Source organism: Sardina pilchardus, chromosome 4, assembly GCF_963854185.1.
Source record: "Sardina pilchardus chromosome 4, fSarPil1.1, whole genome shotgun sequence".
Lineage (NCBI taxonomy): Eukaryota > Metazoa > Chordata > Actinopteri > Clupeiformes > Clupeidae > Sardina > Sardina pilchardus.
In genome coordinates, this window is record NC_084997.1 from 5,379,916 (window position 1) to 5,393,361 (window position 13,446).

The 13,446-nt window shown below is 48.3% G+C and overlaps 1 protein-coding gene across 3 annotated transcripts in view; it reads right to left on the bottom strand.

Annotated features, from left to right (window-relative positions):
• The window catches only part of LOC134078119 (receptor tyrosine-protein kinase erbB-4-like), a 222,629-nt gene that overhangs the window by 117,476 nt on the left and 91,707 nt on the right, over nucleotides 1-13,446 (bottom strand). For all 3 annotated transcript variants that reach the window (XM_062533796.1, XM_062533797.1, XM_062533795.1), the window contains exon 2: nucleotides 1,808-1,959. In XM_062533796.1, coding sequence (XP_062389780.1) covers nucleotides 1,808-1,959 — 152 coding nt within the window. The remainder of the gene's footprint in view (nucleotides 1-1,807; nucleotides 1,960-13,446) is intronic.

Genomic DNA, 13,446 nt, shown 5'->3' on the forward strand with positions numbered 1-13,446 from the left:
TGCTCCACATTTCCAACTGGGCTGATTTCCCCCAACACCACACTGCAGACCACAGCAGAGCCTGGCCATCTCTAGATTAGCCCCCGAGTCTGATGGATTTCCCACATAACGCTGACAATACCCTGGTTCTTCTGCCCCTCCTCCGCTCCTATGTACTTAATGATGTCCCCGCTGAACTTCCAGCTGTGAGCCACAAGCTCAGCTGGGCCTCCACACAGCCACAGCCCACAGGCACAACCAGCCGCTAGCCAAAAACCAGCCCATCAGTGCAGTTAGCGAGTCAGCTCAAATAGGGGCCCGGTGGGAGGCTGCCACTTTGCCCACAGGATAAAAATCAATGGAGGTGGTGGGCTGGCTGACGACGTCGCCCGTGTAAAGCTGATGACGGGACTAACAGGCAGGGCAGGGGAGGTCGACGGACACGGCAGAAATACACAACCCACGCGCTTGCCTTCATTTTTCACCTCAGCACTTCCTGTGAAAGGGGAAAAAAACACCTTTGACCTCTCTCTGATCTGCCATCTGGGCTGGTCGTGATCTCCCCTACCCCCCCCCGCCCCCCTTAACCCCTGATACGTAATCTCTAATGTGTGCTTACTAGGTCTGCGGGCTGTGCGAGGGCCATATGGATGGAATGATGGAGTTGGATCACACCTCATACAGTATATGAGCGCATGGCTTGGCCCGGGTTCATCTCTGCTGCGCGCTGAAACACATTTCTCACTAACTGATTCATTACCCATACGGCTGAACAGAACACCACAAAGACGCTTGAACTTGTACAGCACGGCTACACTATGAAATGAAGGAACGAAGAAAGCAAAGAGAAGGCTCAGTAGTGCATTATCTATTCCAAAAGATCCTAGCTGGGAGAGGGCTGCAATGTAGAGTATAAAAAACCCTCCACCACCACAGCAAAATACACTCTATTCATGCCTATGGAGTCAAGAAAGTCCCATACTCTGATGCTGATCAACATAGAACTGCTCCTTCATGGTGGGGCCTGGGTGTGTGGTGTGTGTGTGTGTGTGGTGTGTGTGTGTGTGTGGTGTGTGGGTGGTGGGTGCTGTTATCTCTGATGTGTTCAAGGGCATAAAACACTGAGGGGGTTGAGAGAGGAGAGAGGAAGCGGAGTGAGAACCCCAACCCCCCCTCTCATGTTCTATCTTTGTCCTCCTCCTCCCCATCATCTAAGCCTGGGTCAGTAAGGATCTGACCACCGCCATCATGCCAGCATCTTTGTCTCCATCTCTGCCCAGTGCTTTGCTGGTCCATCCCACAGTTTATCTACTACGGTGTCATTTTTTAGGACTGCTTATCTTCCAAGAGCAGCGCTAAGCACTGTGGCTGAGGTCTCCTGTGCCAGGTTAAGATGGCCATTTGTCCTTCACGGGCAGTATTAATGGAGCCGTGCCCACTATGGCTCTCTGCTAGGATGACTCACCCAGACACATCCTTCACTCAGCTGAGCCCAGCAGGCCCCTGTGAAGGATGGAGAGCTGTGCCATGGGAGTAGTCTTAATCTTAACGCCAACGCATAATCCCCTGATAGACTGTTTACTGGAATACCTGCTGATTGACAAAGTGAAGTAACATTCATTTTTTTTTTTTTTTGGGGGGGGGGGGGTGAAAAAGGCATGATGACATTTACAGTAGAAAGATGATTCCTGATGAGGTCAGCTGGAAAGAATGGCTGCCACACTTAGTTGTTCTGCGGTCTGCCTGGACCTGTTAATCACACTGTGCATAACCCCTCGGGCAACAACAAGCAGTGGTGGCAACTGATTTGTGCTGTGATTATGCCTACCCTCAGGAAGGAGAGATCTCGGCTGCGGTCGATGCTGGTGATCTCCAGGTTGCCCATGACGACTTCGCAGTTCTCGTAGTACTTGCGCAGGGTGCGGTACTGCTGCTCCAGGTCTGACAGGGTGCTCAGCTTGTTTTCCGTCCCAGTGCACACTGCAAAAAGCACAAGAGAGAGAGAGAGAGAAGGGATGTTAGCGACTCAGCCGGCTCGGCGAGACAGGCCCCGTACCGCAGGTGTCACCGCGCCGCGCCCCGCCCGCCAGTCACCGTCAGCAGAGGAGCCCACGCCGCGCCGCGCGGCACGCCACGTCCGGGGGAGTGACAGACAGGCCGTTTTTTTCGAGGCTAACGGCGGCTCTGACTGAGCAAGTCAGCGAGGGAAGCACACAGAATCTCAAGGCAGCTGGGACGGATGCAGCCCCCCCCACCACCCACACACACCACCCACCATCACAACCCCAACCTCAGCCTTCCCCATTCCCCTTGGCCTACGCCCAATCTGCCGACTTGACAAGTAATTAAGCACAGCCATTTCCGCCTGTCAAGCACCTCATGCCCCTTCTCCCCGGACGTGTGCCATCTGCTCCACCCACTGGTGTTGCCCGCGAGGCCCAGCATCCCCCCTGTGCGGGCCGTGCCCCCGCTCACGCTCCGCTGGACCTGTGTCACAACTGCCCACGGCAGCGCCAGCCAGCCCTGCCCAGCCAGAGCAGCGTTTCGGGGCCTCCGGTGGGAGCCCTCGAGATGAGTTATGGATGTTTCCAGTCACGGTGCCAACACGGGGAGGGGGCACCATCTCCCAGCTGGCACGCCAGTCAGAGCAGAGACTGATCCGTGACAGGAAAGTGCCACAGGTATTTTGACCAAACCCACTGACAGTGAATGATTGTTTACACTGAGCTATGGTGCATGCTGATCAGGGCATCTTATGACTTGCATAGTGTGATGGGTGTCAAACGTAGCCTGGAGTAACACAGAGGGTAGAGCAGGTGTGCATTTTGCAAGCCATTTTGCTGCTCATATGTTAGCTGTTTGAGTGACACAGGGGTGGTGAATGCACTGATGCTAACACACCCAGCACATGCTAGCAGAGAGCAGAACCTGTTTTGAGAGGCACATCTGCTGACAGAGTTGCCGCAAGCGTGGAGGCCATTTTGTGTTGCACCTGAGGAGTGCGCTGAGCATTTCCCGGGCTTAATATCGCCGCCTTCCCTACAGCATCATGACTCAAAAACTCATAACACTTGTGTGGAACCGCTCAAAAGCAAAACCCAAACCTTTATTTTGTTTCCTATTTATTTCCCTCGAATTATTCCACAGAAGGTGGGAGGAACAGCAGCTTTGGGGCAGGGGGTGCTATTAAGACAAATGAGAGCTAGCTCAAAGAACTCTCCCCCACATTAGATTACATGCGATGGGAGAGAGCTTTACAAGCCCTTACATGAAACAAATGAAGCAGGAGAGAACAAAAGAAAACAGCATATAGGTCAGGTGTGGCAAATGTTGCCAGGTGCTTCTTTCTCAATAATGGTTAGCATGCGTTGAAGGAAAGGGATATTATAAAAGCAAGCTTAGCAATACACAGTTATTGCACCCTGGAGGGCTGTGCTTGAAGATTACAAAAGAATCATAGGAGGTGGTCTCACGAGGGGCCAGTTTTTATCATCCAGCAGTCACATGTTCCAATACACCTCCCGGCCTAGGCAAACAGATGGTAAGGAATGGGGCTGGCACAATAAATAAAGTTACAAAATCCTAGAAAATGTAGAGGGAACGTTTTTTTTGAACGGACATGAAGAATGTTATTTCTCTTACTCTCACACTCCCTTAGATTCTCTGCCATCCCTCTGTTCCTCTCTCTCTCTCTCTCTCTCTCTCTCTCTCTCCCTCTCCATAGGGTTTCTGTATTCTGTATAGTGTTTTTTGGGGTGGTGGTCTAGTGGCTGAACAAAATGAGATGGAGCGAGCGATCAGTGCACCTCTGCACACAAATGGGAGCAGAGAGCTCAGCCTTCCCCTTCTGATTTGTTTGAGGTGTCGGGGGGGCAACAGTACTGAGCCGACACACTGCGTCTGTTCCAGCTGACGCCGCCGGGTCTCAGCCCAGATGGAGAGAAAAGTCATTGTACGGCTCTTATACCACCCTGCCATGCACTGAGTACACACTGTCTCCATAGCGTGGAATTCAGCAGCCCGACTGGGAGAGAGAGATGGGGGTGGGGGATCGTTTCAGCAATGCCACTGAGATGGGATGAGGTAAATACACTTGCACAAAAGATCTCCTGCCATCCGCTGTTCTGCCCTTTGCTTTAGTAGACAGACAGGAGGACTTCAGTATGGCTCACTGTCTGCATTTCCCACAGTTGAATGCCCCTCTCCAGGATTGTTTAATTTTATTTATTTTTTTATCGGGTTTCCATTTCAGGGAGTGATGGATTGGGGCAATTAATCACAGTAGTGAATTTCATAATAGGATTTAATTAATGAGGAGATTATGAGCCATGGGTGAAAATCTATGCATATGTGTATTTGTGTGTGTGTGTGTGTGTGTGTGTGTGTGTGTGTGTGTGTGTGTGTGTGTGTGTGTGTGTGTGTGTGTGTGTGTGTGTGTGTGTGTGTGCGGTTCATCAGCATACTGTTCAGAGAGATCCTATTAGATCTACTAGCTTGGTGATGCCGTCACATTTGTTTTCTGTGGTCTAGAATGATGTCACTGTGTTTCCATAGCGTTATGAACACCTCTAATGAGCAATCCAAATTATCTAAATGAAATTGCCTTCTTTTTGTTGCCACCAAAATGATTCTCCCTTTCTAGATATTTCATTCTGTCCGAAGGACTACAACCGGGTACATCCCTACTGATTTAGGGATTTAGTGTGTCGCCCATTTAACTATTCCTGTTGCTGATAATGAGCACAGTCTGATAGATGCAATTAATCAGTTACTAATAACTACTGTTACTAATACGGAATATGGTAATATTCAGAAATGTGTGCAATGAACTTGGCACTGGCTCTTTAAAAGCACACATACAGGATCATTCTTAGAATGCAAAGGCTGGGGTGGACCGTCATCACAAGCACCCTTCAGCTTGGCATGGCAATTTCCATCATGCCTCTGATTGATTTACATCTTGTTCAAAGGAGCTATTTTTCAATTCTGTCTGTCTGAAACACTGCCTGCTCTTGCATGCCAAAGCAAACCCGATTCAATTTCTTAGTAAACCATATTCATTTAATCAGAGAAATAAAACACTTTCTCTCAGTCCCAGTCACATATACACAAACAAACCTGTTTATCATTTTCTCATAATTCCAGCCACTTCCTCGGGAACATTTGTCACCACTGGTGCCATACATATTCACGGCGCCTGACAGATGTAAACCATTGCCTTATCGGCGGGACAGTGACTGATGCGTGTGGGTTCTTGTCAAACAGAAAGCTGAGGAAAGCACTGTGGGTAGGACTTATGCCCTAAGCTCTAGATGTGTGTGTGTGTGTGTGTGTGTGTGTGTGTGTGTGTGTGCGCGCACGCTTGTGCACATGTATGTGTCTGTGTGTGCATGTATGTGGAGGGGGGGGGGGGGGGGTCATGGGCTGGTATGCATATCAGTCCAACATTTAATCTAAAGGACAAACCCTGGTCAGTCACTTAGTCTGAGGCATAACAGTCCACCTCATACCCTCTGGTTCTTTTTCTGCGGTTCTGTTCTAACCCGCCTGAAGCGTCCCACGGTGTGACAGACTGGCTTTGTTCAGCGCCTAAAAGCGCCGCGCGTCTGATGGGATTTTCAAATGACTTTATTCCATGCTGTTCCTCTTCCACAATACCCACTGTCCTCAACATGTGCGACAGGCACTTTCTACACTATTCGAAGCAAAAGCTAAAAAAAAAATAGATGTTGATTTTCCAGCCACTCAGTGAAGTTTTAACATCTGAAAGTCAGCATAAGCACTCCGTGCATTTTTATCAGATTCAATTTCACTCAAGGCTCTATAACTATTCCCAACACAATTAAACACTTGTCTCCAGATTTTCTGCATGGTCGATCCATTTCATACGGACTGCACAAAAGCACTTCATCAATGATGCTCTGGAGTTTATTGAACACCGATAAACATCAAGAGAAGTTGAGTTCCACAGGCTCATTGAACTCAAAGTCATGACAGAAAAGGTCATGCCAATAGCCTGTGGATCACCGGATTAAATAAGTTGCAATTGTCCAACATGACCAGGGTTGGTCACGAGTCAGTTTGTTGGTACTGGAAAGGGTCAAAGTAAGCAGGTGAGCTTTCAAAACCAGAATTCCAGCATCTACATCCTACAACGGATATGTACAGTATGCATTGTATATAAATTTGAAGAAAATCGTACCACCACTTTTTAAGTTATGTGAGTGGACAAACCTAAGGACGGACATGCTCGATTGCAATGCCATCCCTACCATGGGGCAAGGGTAATTCTTCTAAATACACCATATTTAATCTGAAAAGTAAATATTTGTTACCTGATCATTGGCAGTTAAACATCTGGAAAGCACTTAATGCATACTTCCTTGTAGCTAACAACATTAGGCAGACTTTTATAAAGGTATTGGTGCCACTCAAGTCGTGTTGTGAATATCATTTAGCCCTTACAAAGACATCCTTCAGAGAAGCATTATGCATTTTTCACATGAGCCCATCTGCTGTGCAGCTTAACAGTAATCATAACAGTGCTAATTACATCTGTCTGTGACAATGGCACGGCTCAGTGGAGATGCCCTCAACACCCTCACATTCATAGCACTGCGAGCCTGTCTGTGCTCCCATATGGCCCTGGCAACCACTCTCATCTGCGGCTAAAGAGCCATCGCCGCTCTCCTATTCATGAGGCCCATTAAAGATCCACAAGTCTCGACTCGCCGTCCAAGACAGCCCCTTATCTCTAAACTGCTGTAGCTGTCTGCTTCAATTGGATACATCCTCAAGCAAGAGGCTGCGTTGACCTGCTGCATCTATGGCTACATAGAGAGGACAAAGAGCGCCTGGGAAAATGTCATTTCAAATGCCACTTGTACGCCGCAGCCTGACACCTGGCCATGGAGTTTGGTGGTGAGTGACTGCGTCTGATGAACAGCGCTGTAAACAGAGGCGTCTCCTGGGTGCGGTGCAGGTTTCATTCACTAATTCAGTCTGGTTTTTTCAAGATGGTGTGAGGAATTAGAAATCATGCATCTGCATCCTCTTACATATGACCCCCCCACACACACCCACACCCACCATTAGTGCTGGCGAATGCTGTGGCTGCAAGCAGAGGGAGAGAGGGCCACTCTGATCATCAGTGCTGTCATGTGCATGATGAAAGCGGAGTGGGTCTATTTTCAGCGCCCCGGCAGACGGCCCCCGGGGCTGCTGCCCATCGTCTCCACAGACACGGCTCAGCACTCGCGCCACGCCGCACGGCACGCTGCCCGCCACACACATGAGCCTGGCTGCTGACCCCCAGAGGCCGAGAGGGCTACCGGGGGAGGGGGGGGGGGCATGGAGGGGGGAGCCTGGCTTGGCTGCCTTCGCTCTCTCTCTCTCTCTCTCTCTCTCTCTGGACAGAGCGCTCTCCAGGGTCATATGTAAAGGCTAATCGCTGGGTCTGAGGTGCAATGTGAGCGGATTTCAGACTGGTTACCCAAAAGACGACTGACCGTAACCAGCACCTCATTTACCAATAATCCAGCACCAAATCCCCCCATACAGCTGAAAATGCCTCGCTGGCATCAAGAGAGAGGGATGGTCTTTCCCGTCTTGGAGAGTGAAGAATGTAGCTGGACGGAATTCACTTTTGTTGGGTCTTAGCTGATCCTGACAGGAATTTGAAACGAATAAGCTCTGGATTTATCTCAGTAGAGCTGAAACGGATTTAAATACTTTATAACAGATGGGGGAAAATACTGACCAAATATAGTTGACTGTCGAGGAAATTCAACAGAGAAGCACATACATTTTTATGCTTAGGCATTGATATCAAATTATGTCAGAGATATGGCACAGAAATCTATTTTTTTATCATAGTGATGATCAGTCTAATAGAGGTTTAAAGTGGCAAAAGAATAATTGGGTCTTGTGTGACTATCTGTTAGTTTGTAGAAGTGAACTTAGCCACAGATCCTGTTTGAGCTCCCCATAGAGGGGGAATTAAGCTGTGCTATACTTGGCTGAATAAAAGCACTCTTAAAGCAGTGAAATGTGAATTTCATCATAAAATTGGATTTCCAGGGATAATCTAGAGGAAGTCAGAAGGACATGCATAAAAAGATGCTGTCGAGCCACAATAGATCCCATGACCTCTATAACTACCTGTAGATCCAGTCTGAGCTAGACCGACATACTGTACAGTATTACCATATAATCAAGAGTATGTGTATCCTATAGCTGGGCTTTGCCTGTAAGTGGTAAACATTTTGAAGGTTGTGAGTGACTCAGAAAGTACATTTTCAAATGTGTCAAAAAGGACATATTCAAACATCAGTGGGCCGAAACGTTTTAAATTGCATATGCTTCAAACGAGACGTTGTGTTATTGCTTTCCCTTTCTTCTCACTCTGACATATGGACATTCTGTTTCTGTTCTGATACATTATACCTCATCTTGTCCCTTTCACGTCATGCTTGCATGTTCTCCTGGCATCTCTGCCCATGGAATGTGCTAAACTGCATGAATATTAAGCACATTTACTGTGAAGAATGTTTGGTAAATACAAATTATCATCTACCTGACATGATGTGATCAGAATAATGTACCTGATGAGATTACATATTCATCCACGTCCTTGAGATTTCATCCACATCCTAACCTGGCACTGGTGGAAACCTCACGGATGAGGTGCATGGGGGATTATTTCATTTGATGTTTCAAACAGAATAAACACTCACTCTTTCTCTCCGGGGAGATGTAAAGCGTGGCACAGATGCGGTTGCGTGGCGTGGAGAGATATGAGGCTCCCGTTTCAAACCCCGCCAGCAGGACGTCTCGGGAAGGAGGCCCTCCTTTCAGGTGAGGCCCCTTTTGTGTCAGGGAGCGAGGGCTTTGAGGAGAGCCGCACAATCCTAGCGTGGCTATACAGCGCGCACCACCATGGACTTGGAGCGGTGCTGAGCCGGAGCTGAAACAGCATCCCATCCCCACCTCCATCCCCCACTCTGCCCCCACAGCGCTGCAACCCACGCACCGTACACTCCCGCACTCCAGCAGCTGATCTAGCAACAAATCATCTGAAGAGCTAATGATAGAAATATTTATGGCATGTACAATTTCACAGAGGATGCCCTTGTGCCGCCACAACCACCACTCCCGCTCCCGCTCCTCCTGCTGCTGGTGCTGCTGCTGCTGCAGCATCTCCCACACCCCATTTCCCAGGTGCAGTGACAGTCACGAGACGAGGGCAGATCAGATATAGTGAAAGACAAAGCGGCCCGACAGTAAATATATTCCCATCAAATGGGATCTCGGCTTTCAAGGGAAACAGCTTAAACAGGTTCAGTCAGGGCAATTTCCTCCTTTTTCATCTCCTCCCCCTCACTCCGACACAGCACCCACTCCACCCTCTCCTCTTCCTCCATTTCCTCCGCCCGCCCCCTCCATCTTCAGTGGGAGGGTGGGCAAGAGGCACCACCCCCTCCCCGGTGTCAGCCAGGTGTGACTAAAACGCTTTCTGATGGCTGTTACACCGCGTTTACACCGGCAGCACCCCCCGCCATCAATTACGCTGGCTCCTGGTCAAAGTGTCGCAGCGTATCCTTCATGCTCGGAGCCCGCTGTGTCCCATTGTGTGGCCCGCGCCATGAATCTTAATCTTGTACCCAAACAGTTGCCATCAATTACGCTGGCGCACGCCGCTAAACTCCACCCCCCTGCCTCTGTTTGCCATTGAGGGAGCCACCCTCTCTCGGCCGCCATGTACCCAGAGAAGGGATCGCCTCTCCAGCTCCTCGGTGGTGGTGGAGGGACAGTGTTTTAGCAGCTAGGAAGGCGAGCGGGTGACAGACCTCCACAAGGGAAAAGGGGCTGAAATCACACAGCAAAACTGAACGGCTCTGTGAGTGTGCCCGTGACAATAGGTGCTACGTTTTTTTGGGAGACACTTAGCTGTTTGTTGTCTCTCTTAGAGAGATTGCCGTTTGGTTCACAAAACATTGAGCCATTATCCAAAGTAGTTTGGTGATTTAATGTTCGGTAATTCATCATATTTTAGCATTCATACACGCATCTGCTATGTCCCTCATTTAGTTGCTCATTTGTCTAATTTATGTGTTCCTGGCCAATAGTGGATCAGTACATCTGCTTCAAATACACAGTGAGTCACAGACTTACTCATGGTCCACTGTCTACCGACCATTGTCCACACACATGCGGACACATGCACACGCACACACACAAACACACACATCTTTATCTTTACCTTATCACTTCTCATTTCACTTACATATGTTCATGTTTGTCTGTCTTATTTGTTATTCATCATAAACGGCAATGCGGAGAAATAAAGCTCAACCCCTCAGATAACCCCCTACTGACAATGGCCTTTCTGCTTGTACGAATCTAAAAAGAAATGAGTTTTCTGACGTGTCAACAATCATGTTACAGATATAGAAAATGATGCGCCACTTGCATCTTTATTTTCCTACAGGATTCTGTGCACGCTTCTCACTTCAAAATGCTCATGCCGTCAAACAATCGCATGCACATGTGGCCACTTAGAATTCAGCTGTCCTGTTGCCACAGATGCACTGGTGTGTACAGCACACCGGCCAATTTATTCCATTAGGCATCTCAGACAATGGCTAAGGCAGCTGTGGACATTCAGCGCATGTTTATTACATGTGAGACATCCTGGAAGAGAGGAGAGGGGGCTACACTGACATCTTAATGAAGGCCTGATTGCATCTCTGTCCTTTGGCGATTCTATCAAGACTGATGTGTTGTGGAGAGGCACAGTGGAGGGGTTGTTGTGGCACAATGCACATTACTCTACACACATTAACCGATGCATCTCGGAGGGCTTCGACATGGCACAACAGCCTCTCTGTTCCGTCATTCAATTTGAGGCTGCTCATTCTGTTGATCATGTCCTCGATCGATTACAATTTGTCTTAATGCGGAACAGACAAATGTAGCAAGCACAGCGGCAGCGTTTAACAAAATATCCCATAACATGCAGCTAATGCAATCATGCCTGAGAGAGAGAGAGAGAGAGAGAGAGAGAGAGAGAGAGAGAGAGGGAGCTGTGGGATACAGAGGAGGCTGTAATCTATACTCCTATTAATGCAGAGCACAAATTCCACTTGTATTATAATACACAAATTGTGCCCCAGCGTTGGAGGACTTGATGAAGTGCACGAGGTGGCTTGTGAATGAGGAGGCTAGGCCATCTGGGGAATACATTACTCCTGCAGGCACACGGGCCATGCCAGCCAATGAGGAGCCTGGCGCCGAGCCAGCGGGCACCCGCCAGTCAGCCCGTAGGGCCTCTTAACTCCAGCGACAGCGAGGGAGAGAGAGGCGCTGTCAAAGCTCCACTTTCTTCAGAGTGGCAGGCCCGCTACAAGCAGATGCTATTTGTATGATGGTGACAGTGGGTGTTGATTTGGCATTGACAAAGAAATAATTTATATGCTACTGCAGTGCAGTGCAAGGTCAATGTTTGGAATTGTTTGTGGGTGTCACTGAGGATATTAAACCAGACACTTCTGGGTCCGAAAAGTATGTCTGCACTGTGTTTAGTTTTTTTGTTTATTTTTTGGAGTTAGTATTTCCAACCGACAGAGGAAAACAGACTTGTATATCTAGCTCAGTATCTCTTCAAAGTCATCTAAACTAGCCTCATTATTCAAAGCGGACAGCTTGGATACAAGCTGTTATGCACTGCAAAGTCTTAGCAGGAGAAAAAGTATCAGGTCTTAAGTGCAATAAATGAGTTAATTCTAATTACATTAACACTCAATTTCACTGCAAGAGAGCACAAGTCAGAAATTGGGTGATAAATGTCCCAAATATGTTGATACTGTGGAGCCTCAAGCATGCCCTCCACTGTCCCAACACCACCAGCAATTCAGTTCACTTCCACGGCTAAGCCCTCTGTAACAGCTGCAGTGCCGCTTTCTGTTAATGGAACATGACATGAAGATATATCTCTATTAAACTGTCTGAATAACTTCTAAATTATTCATTGATTGTGTTCCTGTCTCTGCTGTTGTTTAACAGTGTTTTGGGACCCAGAGCAGTTGGGTGTTCATTTTCCTAACAATGGTCATGATTTTACTTTTCCCTTTCTGCTATTTGCCTCAGCTAAATCATGGCTCAGTAATTTATTCAGCATTAATCAGGCATAGTGTTAGTTCAGGCAAGCCTCTGTTCTGATTCTGCTACATGAGGCCTGTGTGCTGCTACATGATACGCATAGATTTAAAGACACACTATGATAAGCAGCCCTGTGGTGACTGCCAAAGACATCTACTTTTCAATACTGTACTGTATTTACTCCAACATGTAAATTGCTAAAAGGTTCTAGGTTGCTAGACTTCACAACTTGTATTTGTTCTCATAATAAACTCTACACTTCCTTGTCAGTGGGTGAGAGTAATAGCATAGTGTGAAGAGTAGAGTGGGGGCAACTCTCCCCTCCTCCTCTAAGATGCCCAAAGGAGGACCTTGGACATGCCTGCCAATCTAATCTGCAGTGCCCTTAATTTGCGTCCCTCTCCAGAGATGTGTAATGTTTTGCTACGGGGGCCTTGTGAGTGGCTAATTGTGCTATCTAGGAGGAGGGCAGCCTACTCACTTTCAGCTGATTACTCCTGAGCCAGGGGCCCTGTTAAATCAGCTAGAGGGCTGTTTCCTTAGCAGTGGCGTCCACCTTCTACAGCCTTCCATTAAAAGTGCTTTCTCTTGGTGCGTCTCCCTATCAAGAATCGATACGGCTACTGGGACTGGGCGGCGTAAAAAAGAGCAGTATACCTGTCGGAGACAGCAGTGTCAAACCTGATTCTCATCCAGGCTCATGGCTTCCTCAGCTGAGAGAGGGGCGACCGAGGGAGTATTGATTGTGAATGAGCCACAAGCAATTTCTGAGACCTTGAGGTAAGTGCTGGAGGCAGCGTGATGGGGAGCTGACGTGGTGCTCGACAGCAATTCCATAATGCAGCTCTCTCTTCAGATGCACACTGCACAGCCACATCTTAGTGGAGAGGAGACAAAAGGCTTGCACAAACTACTAAGAATGTCTTTCCTCTGCAACTGACAGTACTTTCTTGAGTAACATACCAATCCGAAACGCCAAATGGCCACTGGTTGCGAGGAAGGTGATTGAGATAATAGCACAGCATCTTTTAGAGCTGAGCTGTGTGTCAGGCTGAACTGACGGAGACCCCCTCCCACACACAGAGCACATTGGTGAAGGCGAACGGAGAGGAATGGAGACATTAGGAATGAACCAAACATCCATCAGCGCTGGCAGCTCGGCCTCACTGCCAGGCCTTTCACCTGGACTGGTGGGCGAGGAGGAAGCGTCTGGACAGGCAGTTAAACGGAGAGGTTAAATGGAGCTCTTTTAAGTGGTGTCGTCTTTTTTCGCAGGTGCTTCAGGGAGTGTTCTACAGCCACACTCTC